General features: G+C 35.4%; 2 protein-coding genes across 2 annotated transcripts in view; one reads left to right on the forward strand and one right to left on the reverse strand.

The window, feature by feature from the left end:
* Positions 1-24,130, reverse strand: part of LOC149423361 (uncharacterized) — a gene marked incomplete at its 5' end in the record, with an annotated part of 104,847 nt that overhangs the window by 5,332 nt on the left and 75,385 nt on the right. The window contains 4 exons of the mRNA XM_089632733.1: positions 3,571-3,807; positions 8,347-8,532; positions 10,872-11,033; positions 13,965-14,108. Of these exons, the coding sequence (XP_089488859.1) occupies positions 3,571-3,807; positions 8,347-8,532; positions 10,872-11,033; positions 13,965-14,108 (729 nt within the window). The remainder of the gene's footprint in view (positions 1-3,570; positions 3,808-8,346; positions 8,533-10,871; positions 11,034-13,964; positions 14,109-24,130) is intronic.
* Positions 18,837-24,130, forward strand: part of LOC149423362 (carbonic anhydrase 1-like) — a 40,068-nt gene continuing 34,774 nt past the window's right edge. Inside the window, exon 1 of the mRNA XM_089633001.1 lies at positions 18,837-18,906. Coding sequence (XP_089489127.1) covers positions 18,837-18,906 — 70 coding nt within the window. The remainder of the gene's footprint in view (positions 18,907-24,130) is intronic.

Raw genomic sequence — 24,130 nt, forward strand, 5'->3', positions numbered from 1 at the left:
TAAGTAAGTAAGTAGGCATCTTAAAATTAAATATGCAAATGTTAATAAATTACCATATACTAAACAAATTAGTACATATAATATGTATACATAAACAACTAAACAGAAGGAAAGTCAAGCAAAACTACATTAAAATAATATAATTATTCCAAAATACATGTATTGTGTAGGTTTATACTTAAAATAAGAACATTTAGGGTCAGTTGTTCAACATACCATTAACAATTCATCAATTTTCAAGGTTAATGCATATTCAAATTCTGTGAAAGTTCTTTTTTTATGTGAATAGGTACTACACAAAAGTCCCAATCTTCTGGAGCCAGTGAGTCTAAGGCACCCCCAATTGGGGTTTGTTGTGAGGCTGAAGTTAGTGTGGAGGGGAAGGAGAGGGGTAAGAGGAAGGTGGGGAAGTTTTTGGCTCTTCAGATCTGGTCACCAACCGGAGCTAAAGCCATTTCATGCAACGTTTCAATTTCGAATGGGCGATATTGAAATTAGCTGCCACTGTGGAACGTGCCAATGTATGTACTATTTATTAAGTATTTAAAATTAATAAATTGTAAACTAACACAAATAAAATAAAATTTATTTCCGATCACCAGGATTTTAAACCGCAGCAACCGGATTCGTACCCAAGGATCGTAACCACCCAACCACGGAGGTAAATCAATGTTCTATTCAAGTACCTACTGTGAAACAACTGACCCATAAAGGACTAATAATAGAACTGTTACATTTTATCAAATTTCAAAGTTAATATATATTAAATATGTATATAACTTTGAAATTTGATGAATTGTTTTGGTTGTGTCAGAAAGCAATGAAACTACTCTGTAACCTAATTTACTAAGCAAATACATTAATTGCTTCCATTCTGGTTGGTACTGTTTACAGTACTTAGCAAGTATTTTAAATTGATTTCGGTGATTATGGATTTCTATTCAATACCAACTCAGAAAGGAATCAATAATACAATATTCTACTGATACCCTATTCGATGTCTGAAAGACCTATAAAATAAATGATTTTAATTTTCACTGTGTCGTTATGTAAATTTTGATAATATATGATTTTAATGTGCTTTTATGATGGTGCTGAAGGATCGCAAGTGATGTTATTAATATAACACAAAGCCATTCATAATAGTTAATAATTAGGTAAGTACTTATAACAAAGATAGTATGGTAGACAGTACCTAGTGATAAAGCGATAGGCAGTTTATGATAGATGAAGCGAAACATTAAAATATTACATCATTATAATGTATTATGACATGGACTGGACAAGTATACATTAAAGCTGGTACCTATGTTGACTATTGTAGTTAGTTTCAATGAAAGCCATGAGTAAATATATTATTTGTACAGTGTTTAATTTTATTGGTTTGTATAAAAGCTCACCAATTTAAATCTATTAGGTAAAAATGTAATTAGTAAATTTGAAGATTTTAAAAACTAATGGCATTTTGTGCAAAGGATAGAAAGATTTTTACTGTGATAGGTGGAAATTTTCCGGAAAAAATATATCTACAATAATAAGTTAAAACAATATTAATGTATTAAAGAAAATGGGCTTGACCATCTTGCTTTTCTTCAATGCTTTTTTATGACAAGAATTATTTCATATGACTTTACCTCTGGCTCTAATCATTATTGGATTTACTGCTGAAATCTGCAGGGTCAAAATGTGGTAAATGTTGTTTTCAAAAGATAATATTAAAAGGTTAGGATATTGGAAGATTATATTGTGATTTCTAATCATATTTGCCTTACTGTTCTGCCTGGTTTCTGTATCAAGTAACTTAGACACCTACAAATAAATACCTGGGTTCAATTTGTTTATCACAATATTATGAGGTGGTACCATTGAATATAAGAAAAGTTATTAACGACGGGTTGTTTCAGAGAATTTGAACAATTCATCTAATTTAAAAGTTGATTTTCAAGTTCTATGAAGGTTATATTCAAGGAACTTATAAGATCATTTATTCAGTCGATCACAGCAATCAGCGGAAGATGATAATAAGATGACTATTTTGAACTAAATAGTCAGTATTCGTACTTAAACTTGAAAAAATTCACACCGCCTACCTTTGGTCAAAGATCAATGCAGGCCACGGGCTACTAGTATGTTCTGTGTTTCCTTTATTACCATTTTTCTACACTTCCACAATAAATAATTTCTGGTACCTACTTATAAAATATAATAGATAGCAAAGATCTCAACTACTGAAAATTCTCTTCAAAGGAATTGGAAACAAACTGACCATGGTTGAATAGCAATGACACCATAGCATTGAAGGAAATTTTAAGAAACAGGTGAATACTTAAAATTTAATCAACATTTTAAAGTTTTCTGATAAGTTACTGAAAACGAAATTGAAGTGAAATAACACAAAACTGGTCTATACAATTATTGAACCACCAAACATTTTAAATGAAAATATAAATTATTATTTTTATTTTTGGAATAACCTAATGAGTAAATCCTCAAATTGTGATATTTAATTATTGAATACAATATGAGCGATTTATTAATGAAAATTTGAAACCGAAAAATCAGAAAAAAAATCGGTCGCATCTAGGACTTGAACCCAGTACCCTTTCCTTGCCAGGGCACCGCTCTACCAACTGTAGATAGCAGCCAATAAAAATGTGCGGTGAGAAAATGATGATAATGTTGGTAGTTCTTATTCAAAGTATGATACAGTTAAATATGACCGAAGGAGATAGGGCCCCATCAGCGCAGTTGGTAGAGCAGCGTTGGTGTGATGTTAGAAACAAGGATAAACAAATTGCATATATAAATAAATAACACAGATATAGAATTTCTGTAAAATGTATTGTGTAAAGGGTTTGTAATAGGAGAAACCGTTTGGATATTATAATATGTTCTAGATAGCACAAACAATGCCATATCAAATTAATATATTTTGAGTTTAAGATGGTGGATCCGGATGATATAGGCATACCAATGACAGCTCTGTTGTAACTTCTCCATATTTCCATGCGACGCATGTAAAAAGGCTTACTGATCATCTGATGTAGTCTGTTCAATTCAATTGAAATATGTTTAGAGGGACCGGAAAATGTTCTCTTCTGAATAAAAGGACCATCGGATGGCCGAGTCTCCCGGAATTTTTCCTTCAAATTGGATGAACAAAAATTGATAGTCCGTAGGCTGCTTCCTCATTTCCATTATGCAAGTAGCATGGCGCAAACTGCAAGTAGCTAGTAACTTGCACAGTTGAAACTTCAACTTGCATGCAAGTGGTACCTACAACAAGTTTCCACTACTGTGCCAGCTGCTTGCAACTTGCAGTTTGCGTGCAAGCTACTTGCATAATAGGAACGGGCCTTAACAGAAATAAAGTTACAACGGAGCTCTCGGCGACAGGACCATGAGGGCATAAGGGCTTAGGACTAACGCTAACAATCAGAAGACCTGAGAACATGAGGTAGGTATTAGGTGTAATGGTTAGTGACATGAACACCGACAGACCAGGCAGAGAAGAGGCACAACCAAACAATACAACACAACGAGTACGACGTGGATACGTATTGGTGTCACCTGCCGCGGGCAAGCTAAGAGCGCGCCTCTCGGGCATATGGCAAGAGATTAGCAAGATGGCCGCCGCGCGGGCCGCACCTGCGCGCGACGGGGCCCCCAAAGGCGAGGGTGAAGCTCGTCGGCCCGCGCTGCGCAGAGAGGAGCGGGAACCCGCCCTCCCCGGCCCGTGGCCGGGCCCTTGACAGGACCCCCCGCACTGGCCCTGCCCCTGCATGTCCTGCACGCACAGCGGGATCCCTGGACACACCAGACAACACAACCCTGTTACTCCACTAGTCCACTCTCCACTCTCCACTGGTCACTGGCGACTTATCTATAATCAGTGCTGTCATTCAGCCGGTTCGCGCCAATCAGTTGTATTTAGGCGGTTGCAGAACCGGTTTAAACAAATATGTTTGTTATTATTTGGATACAGGCACATCCTGGATATCCTAAATCAATTCTAAAATCAGAAATAATAAAAAAATAACTAGAAAGAATTGTCGTGGACAACACTAAATTGGTTTGAGTTCGGCGACATTGACGTTGCCTATAAGTAGAAACCTAAAAAATTCGTGTTATTTTTACACAATATTCGATTTATATTGTGTAAATGTTAGGTAGTATATTTTTGACGAAATCTCTTATTTTGGGGAAAAGCGGTGGTATTTTGTAACAAAAGTGGTATTTTGTAACAAAAGTGATATTTTTGGTATTTAGAGGAAAAAAGTGGCCGTCAAGCTTGTCAAAACTTACCTACCAACAAAGAAATATTTAAATATGGCTAGCAGTTTCTTCAATAATATAATAGTGACCAGCTACTCCCCGTATAAAATCTCAAGTACGCCAAGCATATCGAATTTGGGAGCCACCTCTGGACTGGAGTCCCAAAATACTTAATAGACCTACTTGATTCAAAGGAGGACGGTCCGTCTGATTGGCAATCCGTTGTTAACAGAACGATTGCCATCTCTGATGCACAAATGAAATGTAGGCAAGCTGAGTCTCTTCTGCAGGTATTTCATTGGAGCCTGCTATAAGAAGCTGGTAGCATTGATCACCGGTGCACATACGTGAAACTCACAGTTCAACGTTCACAGTTGATGTTGGCTTCACGAGAAGGGGTCACCTCTTCGACTAGTTTTTGTGTAAGTGGGCTTCTATTTGGAACAGGCATCTGTTTTTCCTTCTTCATATAATCCGGGACTCTTCAAGATCCACATTAATAAATCCCTGCCTTCAGCCCCTACCTTAACCTACCTCACAACACTGCCCCTAGTTCCCTTGTCTTTGCAAGGTACAGTCAAGGGAACTCTTGTGAGGTGTCATATGAAAAAATGGCGAATTTCGCCTTATTCTCGAGACAATGGCAAAATTCGCATTTGTATAAACGCGATTTTTTTAGGTCTATACTATACCTATCAGACATCGGGTTAGATAATGCGCTGATAAAGACTTAGCCCGCTGTCCCACGGGTCGGTAAGCAATCTACATAAACCGAGTGCGGTAAAACCCTGCGCTGCAAATTAAGTTCGTTATTGTTATAGTGAGGTATTGGTCTGTTCTATTGGTCTATTGGTAGTTCAGAGTAGAACTTTTCTATAAACTCAGCCAATTAAATTAAATAATACATTTTAAGAAACGGTTTGTTTTCGACAGAGCACCTTTATTTTCTTAGTCGATCTCCAGAGGTCAGATATTGAAGATATCTGATGTAAAATATACAACGATTAACATAAATTGACCAAAATAAGAGAGTGTAGATAATCTGATGTGTGGACACCATTAAAAATAACTTTATTTTATACCACTATTTATTAATATTTTTGATTCCCTATGGAACTTGATTTGAGTCAAGCTTCCGGATTTGGCAAGGAGAATTTTGAGTATATTGCTGCGTATACATTTGCGAGTCGAACCTCGAATTATGAGAAAGTAACAAAGCAACCCCAAGCGGTGTTTTGCGCCATTTGCTGTTGCTTCGTTGCTTTCCAGTATTTAGAGGCTCGACTCGCATATGTATTAGTGCCATTATATGTGTGAACATCTGTGACCTGCGGAAAATCTGCACATTTGACCTTCAAAACAAGAGGAAACTCACTGCCTACATGAAATTTCGAAAAACTCTGCGTGAAGCCTGGGCAAAGCCGGGGAACGTAGCTAGTCAGTGATAACATGGCCACCAAAAACATGCCTCTCTGGTCTCTGTGTAAGTACCCCTATCCTTATTTTTCTACTACCATAGTAAAATATTTTATATCCAAAGGATATCTATATATATGAAGAAAAGTGTCTGTAAAAGTGGCGGGCGGCGTGGATTTATTTTTTATTAAGATTAAAAAAATTTTTTTACAAAAATAAACAAAGTTACAACGGAAAGTTACAAATTGAATTAAAAAGAAGAACACAAAAAAGTCACCGGAGACCAAAATTACTTTATTTTTTACTTCAGATAATGTCAGGAATCACTGGTTAAAGAAAGTCAAGCATATCCTTTAACACCCTGTATATAGTAAAAATATAATAAAGATAGAGTCACTTTACTTGGAACTCTGCTAAAGTTTGCACCTAAATAGTTTGGAAGATGTAAAACCTAACCTAACATTACTTGTTAATGGAGAAAATAAAAATCGTACTAATGATTTTATGTGTAGGTGTTAAATCAAATTATGTGAGTGTATGTCAGAAAGTGTCAGTACATAATACATTTTATGTAAAATGGTGATGGTGACAGATTATAAATTTCGTTTTAAAATAATATCATTCTACAAATAAGAGAAGCCGAGTAAAAAGAAATATTAACATTTCTGAAAGATTCCCTAGGCATTCATGCAAAAAGTCAAAAATTAAAAATATAATAAAATTTCGGCCACGAAAACACGAAGTATTTTTATTCCATTCTATAAATACGCGAAATTTTGAAAAAATGCATGCTCCTGTTCTAACTAAACTCAAGTACCTATTTGGGTTTTCGTTTGGTGAAGAGCATGCTCCTGTTCTTACTGAAGTAGGTACCTATTTGGGTTTTCGTTTGGTGAAGGGTATATATTATGAAATCAATGGTTTTTCCTTATGTTAAGTGACTAACTACACAATAAATATTGCCTAACTTTTATTTTTATTTCATTGGGGTAACATTGATTAGTATTGTACTATGTAAATCATGAAACCAAGAACAAAATAAAAAAAACCAAGTTATCAACCTCTGAAATACTTTGCATTCAACGTAATGTATAACAGAATGAAAAATATTTTATATTTCATGGACGGATAATCCATGTGAGTCCCTTTTTTGTCGCAGAGTTTACTGGCTGCATTGCAAAACATCATAAAAGTTATAAATATTACCCAGCGAACCGGTTGATAGTAATCTGGAATGACACCACTGATTATAGTATTAAATATCATCTGATACCTACAAATAATTACTTTAATTGCATGGGTTTTTTGAATTCAAATTGTATAAAAATTCTTAATATTATTTAAACTAATAATCCTAGCTATAACTGCCCGACTGATGCAGCTTTAAAATAAGGGCATCTAGCACGGTAGATCGATAAACCATATACGAAAACAGTATTGATGAAATCCGTCGTCTATGGTCAGTTAACGATATTCGCGAGCACGGTCAGAATTTGATTCCGACAGTTTGTAGATGTCAGATAAGCTAACAACATGCACTACTTTTTGGATAATGTTCGTTGGTTATGAATTGAAAACAATCGCCTACACGATCCATAGATTTTCATTTAATTTATTTAAGTTGCCATCGATTGATTGAGCCTGGAGAAACAAAAGTTGTTAGTTATGACTAAAGACCTCATGAACCAAGTTACTTCCTTTTTAGTGTCAAAAAGTTACTGCCAAAGTATACTAAAGTTAATATTTTATTCGACATTGTCTGACATTTAGGAATGTCAATTGAGTCAATTCATAAAAAAATACCTCCATTGTTGCCAGCGATTTATCATTTGTTGCATTATCAATATCGGATTGTCTATCAACAGCGCGACCGTGCTAGGGAACTCGATATAAAATCATCGGTAATTAAGCCTATCGATCTGATATTGTAAATTTATCGATTTCCCTGTGCTAGACCCCATATCTATATAATAAATATTATAACTATACAACCAATATAAAATTTAATACCTATCTATCTATTCACAATGTAAAACAAAATACACAAAAACTGTTCTGAGTATTTGGCGAACACTTTAAAAAACTATTTGGTTCGACAGTGCAATACTGTAAGAGTTATAATATAATCTATACTCAAGTCTGATTAACTAGGTAGGTATCACAGCATCATTAATCTACAATAAAGACAAACAACTACTCACCAATGACCCTGCGCATTAGGTCAAAAATAGATAATAACATTTCTGTTGCATTTGAAAGAGGTACCTTTCTTTTCTCTGCCCAGTTTTCATGTATCTTCATTGTTTATAGAATTCAACCAATTGTTTGAAATAGTCTTCGCCTATTATTTTGGCAGCATTTTTGGCAAGAGAAGTGAAATAATGTGTAGTTTAAAATTAGTAAGTAATTAGCTAAATTATACAATCAAACCCCAGTTGTTAACAAAATGCTCACGAAAACTCTCAATTTCTAAGTAGAAATAAAGCACTCTAAAAAATATAACAATACTCTATTATTACGGTATAAAGTTAAAATCGTCACTTGGGGTGCAACTGTATAACATAGAAATAAAATACAATGAGAAAAGACTGTAAAAAGTGAACATTAAGAAGAGAAAACTAGAATACTAGAATCTAGTACCTGACAATTTGTCACCTGTTTCGCTGGAAAAGAGCATCGGAGGGGAGAGACTGGCGTCGGCATAGTGGCCTGCCTGAACGTTGTGCGGCAACCTGCCTCTGGTGTAGAGGTGCAGCACCAGGCAGAGCAGGCCGGCCAGGATGGCTATACCGGAACACACTCCCAGGAGGGTGTGCACGTCAGAGGTCAGCAACGCCATGTCTGGAAGCATTGCCATACTTTTGAAACATTTGCACTTGGTAGAATGTAAATACGATGGGTACCCCTCTGGGAATAACTGGGGCTTATTTTTATTTCTAACTAACTGTTTTAATAATATTCTTAGCCTTATTTAGGTTTTTGAGGCGAAATAATATAGATTTTATAATTTATAAGTGAAGGCTTTGGTTTCTCCTGTTTTTTTGCTCTTTTCTTACTCTACTGGTCACAATGATGAGGCCAGGGCCCAGACTAAAGGTACGCAAGGCTGTAGTCTACGGACCCGTACCACAAAGGGGCCCGAACCACACATTAAGATCAGTGTGAAGTATTGGAGCCATTGAGGTATATAGATAGAGCCAACATTGGCGTTCGAAGTATGGGCCACTTAAATCGGTTAATTGTCCGCTGTGAGATACCACGGGCTTCAGTCGATAACAAGCGCTCTCCGGCGATAACTTCAAAATGCCGTCAAGCACGCTGATATATTGTACAAGTCGTAGTGAAAAGTGTAGGGAAGCAATGGTATAACCTTTCATCGGTAAATAGGGTTTTACCGTAATCAGCAGTCGTGTAAATTGGCTTTTTAATGTTAAAAAAACTCAAGGAGCGCCTTAAGTTAGCGCGCCGGTAACCCAAATGTTCCGTGCGATGACGCGGCGGGCGGAGCCAACTTGTGATCTGTTCTCAAGAGATTGTAAAAGTTACTAATCAACTGAATTTAAAAAAAAAACGTGGAATTGGTTTATGTTGTCAATAGGTTAAATATTTTTGGATAAGCTTTCAAAAAGGAATATTTATAATATTTAATAATTAATATATTTACATTGCAACCGGCTTTTTGCAACTGTACAGTGAACTATCCAATAAATTCGTGAAATTAAATTGAAATATATTTCACCAACGGAAAGGTTTAGCTCATTGCACTTCAGTTCTGTACCATAGTTCGAGAGTTTCCTGCATGTGCCATCTAATCTTTCCACCCCATGATGGAAGGAATTATACAGAAGGTAATATATTTTAAATGGATTTAATTCCAGAGGGGTTAATTTTTCAACATCACCCCGTTTGCCAGAGCCACGTTATGTATTGAATCGTTAATTTATTGACATTACCTTTGCCATGCTAATCGACTGGTCTCAAAGGATCCCACTCCCCTCCATTGATACTTTTTCTTTTATACTATCGTTTGAATTTTTTTACCCGTTTGTAGCTTAGAGAATAAATACACGTTCAAATTCGTTTGTCACATTCAGCACCGAATTGATCGTGAGTGCAGATGGAACGTGTAATGCCTTTGAAAGAAAGGATAAAAGAATATACAATTTAAAAATTGAACCTTGGAGTATGTTTGACACTCAATTAAATTTTGTAAATCACATACAACAAATAACTAACAAAGGTATGAAAACACTGGGATTTATAATCAGAACCACCAAAGACTTCGACTCGTTGGAGGTTATAAAAATCGTGTATCTGTCGCTAGTACGCAGCTTGTTAGAATACAATTCAATAGTGTGGTCCCCATACTAGAATTTTAGCGCCTTTTAACGCTATTATTCTAATGCATATATCTTTGACATGTTCCGCGTAGAGTTATGGAGAGAGATTGCTGGTTTATTTAATTTTGACCTTGACATACAATAAGACCAACAAATTACTGAGGCACATGTCGTACTGAAGTGGGATTGGGGTAGCCATGTAACAAGAAGGAATGTTGATCGCTGCTATCAAAAACTTAACATCGAATGTTCGTTATGAAGAATCGTGATTTGAAGACATATCAGCGGTTCCATATAACAACAATAAGTTTTGTATGAAATTAATTTTAGGTACACTGAAAACATTAAATTGTAAATATCTAAGAAATTACATGTAATATTTGAACAAAGAGATTTACGAATATTTAAAATCAAATAAAAAAATAGGTAGTGAATCTATTTTGAATCTCTCATATTGAATATACTTGATGCAAAATATATCTATATCGGAGGAGATTTGGTTGAGGAGCAATATTATACTCCTTCCCACCGGGAGAACCATTGAAAGGTTTGTAGTAGATTAATCTATAATTGATCCTGTCTAAAATAGTCATCAGGAACATAGAGACTCACGGGCTCCTAAATAGCTGAGTTCTCGATATAGACTTACTACAGTCTGAAAAAGCGGGAGGTGCATAATACCCCTTCCTTGTGATCTCGAAGGTGTGGAAGAAAGTTAGTCGTTTAGAGCCAGGGTTAGTGGCCGCATTCCACCGTGTAGATAAATCTCAGTTATAGAATGAATACAGATATCGAACTGAATATACCCAAAAGTTTTGACTCGTACAACATCCTTTTTACCTTCAGTACAGAAGACTTTCCTGACCGGCTTCGAGTAGGAGACGCTGTGGAATCCAGACTCGCACTGGCAGATGGCGTTATGGTTGATTTGAATGCACGAGGCGTGGGCGTCCATATACTTGCAGGCCTGCCGGTAGAAACACTGCTCCCCGAGGCTCTTTGCTGAAACGAGAATATTCTACGTTAGGTCGTTATTCATCTGTGTTGTGCTTCGTACGCACAAAAATGGCTGCTCTGGAGATAAAAATTAATTTATGACTTAAAAAAATGTTTTCCCTTTTCAGACAATAATTTTATGTTATGAAAGAAATGTAACGTTTTTCATTTGCTTCCGTTTGCTTCATATTATATTAGACAATTCGTTTTATATTCGTAGCTTTCTAGCATAACCACTTTTTTTAAATTTTGAAAACTTTGCAGTTCTAATTTTATGTCAGTTTTATGTCTGCGCTGGAATAATCGTGGAAGAAAGATCGATCGAAAAAGGCTCAATATTTATCTAGGTACACGTAGTTGATTCATATTTTATAAATTTCAAACTTTCTTTTCAAACTCACCCAATTCTCACCTATATTGGAATTATTTATTTTTGTATTAATGACTAATTCAATACAACACCGCCTTACTAATAAAAAAACACTTCCCAACCGTTAAACTGTGTTTAAGTGGCATATTGAATAATGGCTATGCAATTTCTGTTTCGAACTCTTTTTTTATATTTTTTATATTAACTCCACACAGGAGGCCCTGAAGAAAATAATTTCACTCAGGGCCTATGTAATCTTTGGGAATGCTGTGTGGAGGGTCTTTTTGTGGAGAGGGTCTTACTGATAAAAATGTCTTTAACTGGCTGCGAAAGAGCTGGCAACGTTGCATTTTAGCGACACATGAGGTTCCCGTTCAATTAATAATAGTTCCGTGAAAGTGATATTTTTAATAAAAAATAAATATAAATTCAAGAAATAAACGTTTATTTTCTGCTAAAAATGAATCCATAATGCATTTTTTTCTGGTTTTTCTCTGGGAATTTATTTTATTTTTTATAAACATTCCCGTTCCCATTCCTGACAACATTTGAAAATCTTCTACTACACCACAGTAAACGGAAAATGTCGCTTGTGTCGTGATGGACGACTTAGTCAAGCTTGGAATTGAACGTAAGACGCACGCCTGGGTGGGACCCAAACGCGATGCCACTGACCGATCCTTATTATAATATATTAAAAATAATAATAATACAGTGAGGTGACAGTTTTCTTGCAGATTCCCTAAATAAAAGGAATGCATTTTCAAAATTTCGTATTCCCTGCAATTTTTCGACGTTCGAAGTAAAAATAGAAACTTTTTCGTGTTAAAAATTAAAATATTCTAATTTATAAATATTAAAGTTTATTTCAAATATTAAAATAAAAAAAGTTTATCTAGTTTCTAAAAATGGTATTTTTGTTTACGACAATAATATATAAAACAAAACATTTAATATACCTACCTTCGAAATATCCCAAAATTCGAAGAAGAAATTTCAAGTTTATACTAAGTATCCTACCCTCTTCCGCTGTGTAACTTTTTATGGCTGTTGTAGATATACAAATTTAGACAATTTTAGTTATTTGTAAGGATTTCACGTACACAGTTGTTCATCAAGTGTATGAACTTTACACCACCTTAGTAAGGCCGAAAGAATAGTAATTTATTTACGGTCCCCCTCACTAGGAACTGTAATTGGTTTTGTTGGTGTTAAATCTTGATTTCCTCATCTTCATGTTTTTTTACTATAATAATAAAAAAGAAAACACTTTGTTTAAAGTCACTTTATTGATATTTTAAAGTCTACCGGTTTTGGTATCTCCGTACCATCATCAGGACTGTTATAAAAATACTAACAAATACACATTCATAAACATTCGGCATTCCACTTTATGATCCACCGTTTAGTCACTACTCCTTTAACAGATGTTAATTACGCTAATGAGTTAAGTACAATTAAACTAATAGCACTTAATAATGGATATGAAATAGACCTTATTGATAGAATACTTGCAAAAAAAAAATGTATTGCCATAAACAAATACGTCTACAATAGTCCACTAACTCTCAACAATAAGAACTCTAACCAGCATTGGAGAAGAATTTTGTATATTAATAACCTTTCCTCTTCATGTAGATACAATTAAATTACCACCTGAAATTAAACCAGCGTTTTATACTAATAATAATCTAGGAAAATTCTTAATTAATGCCAAAGATAAAAAAGATGTTCCTAGCTACTCGGGCGTATATAATAAGAATATAATAAAAGAACACCTAAGATGTATAACCAGTTCGGGTTTTTCAGAATTTGCAGAACATCTAATTAATAAAGATCACACTTTTAACCGTGACACGGGTATTAAAGTCCTACACATAAATGAGATAGGCTTACGACTTAACAATTTGGAAGCATTGGAAATAAAAAAAATCAGTTAATTCAAATGCTGAAATCATCAATAATCAATTAAATTTAACATTCAGCCCTATAATAAGTATGTTTCCTGTTATCCCAAACTCCCCACCCCCACTTCCCTCCCGCAACTGACACTGTCTATCTCTTTCTCTCTTAACTATTGGTTTATATATATATGTGTATTATTCTGTATTTGTTAGTATTTTTATAACAGTCCTGATGATGGTACGGAGGTAACGAAACCGGTAGACTTTAAAATATCAATAAAGTGACTTTAAACAAAGTGTTTTCATTTTTTATTATTTAAAATGTCAAGTCACAATGTGTTTGCTTCTTTCGAAAAAAATATTTTTTTTTTACTATTGTTATTGATTTGAACATTCTCATGTTTGTTGACTATTGTTATTGATTTGAACATCTTCATGTTTTTCGAATGTAGGTTGTGTTGGTGTCATTTCGTCATTTTTATGATTTCCTCATATTTTAAATTTACTTAGAAATTGCTTACCGTAGTTTCATGGTAGAAATAAACAACAAAATAGCTCAATACTCGATTTGAATTATTCAAATCGAGTATTATAGCAAGTGTAATACGGTATAGTAAAGCAACGAATACTCACGGTAACTAAGAAAATGTAAATTTTACTTACGTTTGGCACATCCCTTGTTGGCCCCCAGGCGGACAGGGTACTTTTTCTCGCACTCGCAGTGACCGGTGATGGGGTCGCAAAACACATGGTGTAGCTTGGAGTTGCACGTGAACTCGCACGGCGCGCCCAGGAACATGCCGCGCTCTGGAAACACAAATTAACTATTTAACCCTTTAAGCCTCTGACATTTTGCAACGCATTTCTCTGAGTGAACTGTCAAAATAATGGTTGCGCGAGAAATATTTTGTATTACATTCGATTCCAGATAAATTGAACGTTTTGAACTATTTCAAAATAAAATTACTGTTCATGAAAGCAAAAAAGAGACACTATCAGATTTTAGAATAAATCTGTGTATATATTTGCGAACCGAGGCACGAATTGTGGGAAAGAAACGAAGCGACCGCACGCGACTTCTCTCTCCATTTGCCACCCGGTTGGGCAGCGTTTGAGGCGGGTTAAGATAAGCGCTGTAGGGAGGGATTTATTTATGCAGGTCTTAAAGAGGCCCGGATTATATGAAGGATGCCGGTAACTCGTTCCACGTACGAGCCATCTTACAGAAAAACGAGTCGAAGAAGCGGCCCGTTCTCATGAAGCCAACGTCAACTGTGAACGGGTGCTCCGCTCGTGTACGTCGAGTTTCACGCACGTGCACAGGGATCAATGCTGCTGCTCCTTAGAACAGGCTCTATTAAAATACACGTAGAACAGACTCAGCATGCCCACATTGCGTCTCGACATGAGAGATGGCAATCGGTCTGTTAACAATTTTTATATTTTTTTTTATTGAATATTTAAACACATTACAATAATTTACAAATGTAGATATTTCGTGGCTGATTCCGGAAGAATGATGTGTTTTTAAACGAAACTGCCCAACTCAATTGAGAAATTATTTATTCAGACGGACTGCCCTTCTTTGCACATAATCAAGTAGGTTTATCAAGTATTGTGTGGCTCCAGCCTAGAGGTGGCTTCCAAATTCAATTCTTGGGCGTATTTGAGATTTGTATGGGGTTAGCAGCTGGTTATTATTGAAGAATTTGCTAGCCCTATACAAGACGCCCAGTTTCTTAGAAGCCAGATTTACTCGGGCTTTTATAGAGCCCCGATATTGAGCCGGTCTGATATATTTGCTCCAAGCATTTCAATCGAGTATTTATTGGGGAGGGTGTTTCCATCAAATTGCATCAAACAGTAATCGATCTCCCTCTTTGCCGAAATCAGACACGCTTGGGTTTTTAAGACGTTAAAACTGATCAACTCTCGAGGTGATGCTCAACTTTTTGTCTCAAAACTTATCGAGCTGTATGGACATCAAGAGTGGAAGGGGGTTTGTCAAAAATATAACTTTCGTGAACGGTGCTGTCGTCAGCATAGCAATGATGAAAAACAGAGTCAACGACAGCACAGATCCTTGTGGCACCCGCGCATTGATTCGGTGTGGAGAGGGAGAAGAGCCGTCAACTACGGTTTGATTTGTTCTTCCTTTGAGAAAGTCCGAAATCCAACTATGCACGGTTGAATTGACCCATACGATGAAATGCCGGCAGAACAAACATTCCTACCTGACGCCAGTGCTCATTAGATTGAAGTCCGGTTATTATTATAGACTTGAAACTGACCAAAATAAATTACAGAAGACAATGATACCTACAAACTACATTCACCTGAATGTAGAAATGACGAATTGCACAAAACATACACCAAGAAATTACCTAATAACTGAACAAGGTTTTGATGGAATTCATGATTTAAGAAATATCATAGGTTTTAAGTTAAATTAGAGACATGATATTTTAACCATATAACGTTTCAATCTAAAGTAACAAAATTTCAATACCGTGCAGAATTGTTAATATGTATGGATAATTTTAGGTGAAATTATTTTAAAAATGTATAGATTCTCCTTTACTCTCACCAATCAGCCAATTAGAAAAAGGGTGCAATTGTCCCACTGGCTTCGTGATCATATAAAAAAAACATTTCAGCCCATTGGTAAACTCAATCTTTATAAGTTTCCTATTTTGCGGTAGTCGGCTGCCAAGTGAAACAATTATTTAGAAGTCCCAACTCTAAATTATTATGCAAAGTCACCTCTATTCCAAATAATTAACATATTTCTAAGATCAATTCAGTTAGTGAGGCGTTTTTGCGGAGCCCAAGTTAATGTTTCTTGGCAAACTCTCCCAAGGAAAACTTGTCTCACCGTCTACTAAGGAATTTTCTACAGGACTGAATATTTGACTGGATATTTTAGTATCAGAAGTATATTGAATATATAAATAAAGATAAGAAAAAAAACATATTGCCTTTCAAATTTTGAATTAAATTAAAAAATGGCAAGTCATAATGACATTATCTTTGGTATCCCTTATACGGTAAAATCGGCAATTCTTTACTATCATGTCACATTCTAATTACCAAAAAATAACCTATTATCGCTGTATTAATTTAACTATGTTCTGTAAAACGCCCAATCTGGCGTAATAAAGGTTTGCTAAATACAAACATGCTTTACAACAAACTGTTTATTTATATTTTTTATTAATATCAACAAAGTTACTACATATTGCTCTGTAGCTACTTTCATAGTACCCTAAGTACTTATTTTGGACTCTTGGTATTTTATAAAATTATTGAACTACTTTATTTATTTATTTATTTGGTACTATATTTTTTACATTTTAAGTTTTATAGAAATGTAGGCCTCACTGGGTGGCTTGCCCGTGCTGAGGCCTTCATAGTATATAAAATATGTATAAGAGAAATCTCTGTGAAAAAAATGTATTGTACCTGCTTATATTTTTCATCCTCAGTTAATTTTGTTATCGACAACTTAGGTACCTATAACAGTGTTTACATGTAAAAACCTTTAAGGCGTGAATAAATAAATAAATAAAAATAGCGTTTCGCTGCTATGTAAGAAAAAATATTAAAATTACCGGGAACGGAAAGAAATGTTTTTAGTATTGCATTTAATATAACATTGTTTCTGTTGATTGGGCTTAACCTAACCTAACCTAAAAATCAATTTTGTATAAATTGTTTTGTTTTTTTTTTTAAATTTATATATAAGTGTTTTATTATCTTTTTTTTTCTAACAAATAGATATAATGATATCCTCACTGGGATCTCCTGTGCTGAGGATTTCATTTACATATTATGTATAATTAAATTATAAGAAAATTAACATTACAACAAATTTACATATGAATTTAATTATGAACATATATCATGTTGTATAATTTTTTTTTTTTTAAATAATTTTAAAATAAGTAAGATAGTGTTTTTTGGTATAGTTCAGTTGATTCTGTTTTAGTCTGTGTTTGATATCAGTATATTTTTTATTTCAGATCTCCCTATATTAAGTATCCAGCTTTTTATTTGATATTTAAATGTTGAGGTTTTTGAGTGAGAGTGATATTTTATTGCAGAGTTTAATACTATGATATAAGAAGCTTTTTTGCACAAAAGTTGTATTAGTAGTTATTTGTTGGATAAGTTTTTGACCATGAGATCTAGTGTTTCTATTGTACGTGTTTGTTGTTATTTCTTGGGTTTTGTATTTATAAATGTAAATGAGTATAGTTTTAGAATATAGTTGTTTAATTGACATGATGTTAAGATTGGTGAAGATTTCGTCAGTGCTAGTTCTTACAGAAACTTTCAGTATAATTTTCATTATGGCTTTTTGAGTTTTAATTAGTGGATTTAGTATATTTTTATTTGCACTGCCCCATTCGATAATACCGTATTCTAACAGTGATTTGCAGAGAGCCATGTAGATTTTGATTAAGTCTTTTTTAATGAGCACATTCCAGATAGTTTTGAAAAAATAACTTAGTTTTTTAATTTTATTGTCTAAATAGCTAATGTGATTGGTCCATTTAAAATTTCCATCTATTTTTAGACCTAGATACGTTATATGGTCAACGTTTTCTAATGAGGGACAATTACAATGCTCATTTAATTGATGCGGACTATGAATTTTCAAGTTAAGGTTTTCTTCAGAGTTTTTTGTATTTTTTATTTTGAAAGTGATGAATTTGGTTTTATTAGCATTTAGTGTATGTATATATGTATGGCACTATTTTATATAGTTTTTTAACGTTGGCACTAGCATCAAAAATGTCAACTCGAGTGAAACGATACTAACCAAATTTCAAGGTAGCCGCAAACTGAAAACGGAAAAAAACAAAATATAATTTTAAATATATTTTTTTCATTTCTGGTACCTTAAAAATTTTTTTTACGGTGATAACTTGAAGCGAAGTATAATTCTTAGTAATAGTAATAAGGTGTGACGATAGTAAAACCCTACGTAAAAACAACCTCTCGATAGTTTTGGATGTCTCCTGCTGTCTTCTTACAGTTCATTTTGCTCAGTAAGGTAAAAATGTAATTTTTTATAACTAAATAAAAACATAAAAAAGTAACACTAACCAGACTAAATGATAGTTATAATAATCTAAATTTAGGTAGGTACGAACAGTTTTTTAAACTGGCTTTTATACCTTTACTGTCCTGCTTTCTCAACTTGCGCTGAAACGGGGCCAACGCACTCCCTTACTTTGCTTGCTCTCACTGGTGCCTACAGAACTGTAGCATCAGATGCACTCCCAGTGCTGGCTGGACAGATGCCGATTGATCTCGAAATCAGGGAAATTTTAGCATAAAAGGAACTCATCAACGATAAGGTTGTTGTCCACCTAGGGGTGACTCTCACATGCCTGTGAAAAGTCTTGAGCAATGGCAGAGTAGAAAAGATAGGTCGATAAGGGGGGATGAAAGGGGCCTAACTCAAGCTGTCAGATGTTAACCAGACATGGGAAGACTGTTCAGCTTCGGTCTCTCTCCGCATGTAGGATGCGCCTGTGGCGAGGAAAACCAAACCAGATTGAAGAAGCGTTCAGGGAGCAGATTGGTGGGGATGGAAGTAAGGACGTAGAACATCTAAACTTTGCGTGCTGTCTAGTGATGAGTCGTTCATAAGCGGGCCGCGCTATTGAGCTAGTTCTTTTTGATGTATTGGCACGACTCCTGGTAAACCGTACCACGGATCTATTGAACGGTTAAAGCCCAGCTACACTACTCGCGAAGTTGATCGAAGTTGACCGAATGCGATAGTGTGGGCACGAACTTCACTTCGCTTCGGACAACTTCGCTTCGCTTCGCCCGACTTCCGATTGTTGTCGGTAAATGCGCCCGAGTCAAAGGATTCGAAGCGTTGGAGACTGAGTTGGACTGAGTTACTCGTGAAGTTGCACGAGTGTGTGGGCACGCACTTCGAACTTCGGCTAACTTCGTCGAGGACTTCGTCGAAGCGTCGAAGCGAGTAGTGTAGCTGACACTTTACCCTTTTTTATCAAGAAATATTGTAGAAAAATAGCGCCATCTACTTACTTCCTAGCATTTTATTTTTCTGGTGGTAAGAGACGACTTACCGGTACCAAGAGTCATAAGATCATTCATACGTTGAGGGAGCTGGGAGCCGTATCGGGGGAGCCGTAGCAGGGGAACCGTATGGGGAAGCCGTACAGGGAAGCCGCATCGGGCGAGTCGTATCCAGAAATATTGAGCTAGTATCGTAGCTCCCGTTCTTAATTAAATCAGTCATGCCCCGTCGCTAGTGCAGTGACTGTGAAAGTACCAGAATCGAGTCAGCATCTATGCATGTGTCAAATGTTAGGGTAGGCAGACGTTAATTCATTCCAGACGTATTTACTTGAGCCCGATTGCCAGCGAGTTGAATCGCTCCGGAGTACGGGAACTGTGCCGGAAAATCCTTGGAAAGTCTCTCGTCATGTTTGAAAAGAGGAAAGACTGAAAAGCCGGCGGAAATGTGAGCAAAATGTAATCACGGGTAATGTGTGGAAGGGAGGCAGACAGAAGAGGCGTCTCCCAAAGCTCAAATAATACGCCAGGAAAATATGACGCGGATCTCGGTTTGCTTTCTTGATTATTCGGAGATTGTTGAAATAATGCAAACAGAAGCTTTCATGCAATTAATCAAATTGTTTGTTGCCAGTTTTTTTATCGAATTTTTATGGTGGGTTTTTCTCTTCAAATAAATAGTAAACGGTAGAGGGAAAAAAAACTTCAAGCATATTGTGATGAGAAAAATTATTTCACACTGTCAAATCATTAAGCAATTTTAAACCTCAATTTCAATACAGTAAATTTATCATGGGAAGTTAACTTATGTAAAATGGGTTGGTTATGATTTTTTTGATGTTGTATTGTATAATGATAAAGGCATAGTGATAAATCCTGGTTTAAGACCTCGTCAGACCTTAAGATCTTTGCCAAAAATCCGGAAACAGCGATATTTTCGACCTTTCTTCAGTGTTGTCAACCACCCCGAAAGATTAAATTTCAGCTAAGAGCTCTCCATAATTTTTTAGAGTGAACCACATTTTTTGCAAGTAGTAACCAAAACTGTATTTGTCTATCTAATAGTATCTGAAGTACCGCTATTCAAAATTTTGTAAACTTCAAATCCTGCACGATTTCACTCCCTTTTTTCTATCGGAAACTGTTTTTTTTTTTGAGGAACGCTTATCGGAAAAAGTTATAAATTGTTACATGTTGTATTCCTACGTACTATGCAGTCAAACCGAAGGTATTTAATTACATATGAATATATCCCTGTCACTGCGATGGGTCGAGAGACCAGTTGGAGAATTTAATAGTCTCCCCAAAGCAGCTGAACACACCTCACCCGATACACCCCGGAACCCCTGCTAAATCACCAAACGTAGATAACCATCTGGGGTGACCTATGGCAGAGGTATTAGTTATCTAATAAATAGTTAGTTAACCAAATTGTACATTGACATAAAGTCAGGATACATTTATATATGTAAATACAGGTCAAAGCCGCAAATACTGACTTGTTTCCCCTTATCAGAAACTAATTATCGTCACAAATATAATATAATATAATAAATATAATACTTCTTATCACAATTACTTTTTATCAGCTAGACAGGTCATAATATCACCCGACTCTTACATATAAGTTTCAGCTGCATCTGCCTCAAACCAGTTTATCATTTCAACGCGTCATTTTCCAGATAAAACCTTCAGTTTAATATTTAACTGTGGTAATATTGAAAGTGGAGAGAAATGATGAAGGCTGAAACCAAAATTCGATTGCATGAAGGAGTATCACACTAAGGGCAATCCACGCTCGTGACGGCCAAGGCTGATGCGCCAAACAGACTTAAATTAAATTAAATTAAAGAACGAAACACTGCTATTTTTACTGTGCTGTGATTAAGATTGAGCTTCCAAAACTACGAGTTCGCACTACAACCTCCCTATTGACTCCGTAGCTCAAGTAACATGTGCCTATTTGTTGTATGTACCATGTTATTATACCAGAACTACGCCACTACTACGCTAATACTGCGCCTGTACTACGCTAGTACTACGCCAGTATTACGCAGAGCGGCTGCACGTCCTTTTCAATACTAAACTTATTTTTGATCTAAATTGAACTAAACTAAATAATGTTTATCAATAAAAAGTATAGCACATATCTAGCCCGGATGAGCGATTTTATATGAAAGGATTAAATTAACCCTAGGAATGCCGGAGGTAAAATTCCAATCGCCCCCTAAAGCCGGCAGACATCTATTGACTTTTCTATAACATCCCCACAGTTTATGATCTCGAGTTGACTGTTTTTATCTCCCATGCTAAAATATTGTTTTCAGTTATTAATTACGATTTGACAAGTTTGAGAGCAGAACCGGTTACGACTGTTTTTTTTCTATCTTTTTGATTTCACGGTATCGAAAGCTTTTTGGAGGTCTACGAAAGTAGACAAAGTGCAGAAAAAGTGTTCTAAAACTGTATTTTATAGCATGTAAAAAATGATTTTATTTTTATTTTAGAAAGTTTTTATCGTTAAAGTCGTATATTACACTTTCCTATATTTTTGATACAATCGGTAGGACAGAGATGGCCCTGTAGTTGGATGTTTGAGTTTTTGAGCCATCTAAATATATATTGGGATAACCGTTCGGATTTTTTTTAATGCAGGTGAGAACTATGTCAAGAATCAGTAAGTTAAGATCAGATATTGAAGTGTCACAGTTTGTCATGGTGTACGATAAGTTTATGTCTGAGAGTACGTGGTCTAAAATGGTGTTGGTGTTTTCTATGATACGTGTGGCATGTAGTTTGTTAACTTTGTTAATTGTAGTGACATTGTTTGATTTTAACATTTCTGTGTATTTACGAGCATGTGTGTTTGTGAGACCCAGAAAGTTGATATTAAAGTCCCCAAGTATTATTGAACTCTTATGAATTTTTAATTGTTTGTTTAGAATTCTTGGAAGTTATAGTTCGTTTTTTTGTACACCGCGCCAATGTTAATACTTAACTTTTAATAATAAATTTACAGTTTTTTTTCTGGTTGGTCCATTTAATTTGGCAATCTGTATTTACGCTAAAGTATTTGTTTTCTTGGTTTGATATCTTCACAGCTTGAGTACGTGGTCGGATTAAAATAAATTGGCAATGTAACGCTTCAGATTAAGATAAAGATTATTTATAAATATGACTCAACAGGAAATTTGGGAAAGTATTTACATAATATAAAAATATCTGTATCTTCTTTCAATCATTTTATTACTATTGTTATTATTATTCTATTTTATTAATTTGCTAACGTCTACCGCACACACTCGCTCCACGAGATAGCTGCAAAAGTGCTGTCATCTCTAATATTTAAATTGAAATAATGTTTACGTTTTTTCACACGTTTGTTTAGGGAAACCCGACTCTTGATCCCCCGACAGTCAGCCCCCCGAAAGTTGTTCCCCCGACAGTTGATCCCTAGGACACTCGATCCCCCCAAAAATTATTTCTGCTGTATTTCCACATTGATAGCGTAAATATGCAGAAAAGATATACGGCCGTACAACAAAAGTCGATATACTTGCAACGGCAGGGTCTCGAGTGGAGTAAAATTTAAGGGGGAATAACCAATGTTAAGGGGGAATAACCAAAACATACTTATACATAATTACCGGCCTGTTTCCTTGCTCAACTCTGTCTCTAAAATTATGGAGAAAATTGTAAAGAACCGTCTCATCCATTATCTCGAAAATAACAACATCCTTTCTAGTAGACAATTCGGCTTTCGCAAAGGTTTAAGCACTGAAAACGCCATCGCTAATTTGACAAAAATCATCTCTAATAATCTAGATAAAGGTAGTAAATGCATTGCACTTTTTTTAGATCTAGCTAAAGCGTTCGACTCTATCTCGCACAAAATTCTGCTGAATAAACTACAGCGAATTGGGATACAGGGTCAAATTTTCAAGTGGTTGGTTAGTTACCTAGAAAACAGGAGCCAAAGAGTGGATATTAACGGTACTCTAAGTGATCCAGCCAATATTAAATATGGCGTACCGCAAGGAAGTACACTAGGTCCCATATTGTTTAATGTTTATATAAATGACTTATGTAATACTTCATTTGCAAACCACATTATTACATTTGCTGACGATACAGTACTTTTATTCGAAGGCAAAACCTGGAATGAGTCTTGCAGTAAAGCTGAATTTGGCATAAACAAAGTTAAACAGTGGCTAGATAGTAATCTCCTCACTCTAAACTCGGATAAAACGAAATTCATCTGCTTCAGTTCAACTCAAGCGGGTCAACCACAAGAAATTATTAACATTAGAATACACCATTGTTACGACATTATTACATGTAAATGCAATACCTTAGAATGTGTGGACAATATAAGATACCTAGGAATTATCATTGATAAATTTCTGAGATGGGACAAACACGTAGCCTTTACTTCCACAAAGGTCAGGAAACTTACACATCTGTTTATAGCAATAAGAAATATTCTATGTCTAAATGATTTGAAACGAATTTACTTTGCAATGTGCAATTCCACATTAGACTATGCTTCCTTAGGTTGGGGAGGTTGTGCTAAAACCATACTCGATCCCTTAGCTAAATCCCAGAAATCGCTTATAAGAGTCTGATATTAGAGTAAGAGTATTAGAGTAGATATAAGAGTCTGATTATCGCTTATACTGAAAAAACCTTTCAGGTACCCCAGCGATTCATTGTTCGCAGAGTTTCGTGTTCTTGATGTAAAACAATTATACATGAGGAAAATCATA

This window comes from Hesperophylax consimilis, chromosome 6, assembly GCF_061612785.1.
Source record: "Hesperophylax consimilis isolate HC1 chromosome 6, BYU_Hcon_1.0, whole genome shotgun sequence".
In the NCBI taxonomy this organism is placed as follows: Eukaryota; Metazoa; Arthropoda; class Insecta; order Trichoptera; family Limnephilidae; genus Hesperophylax; species Hesperophylax consimilis.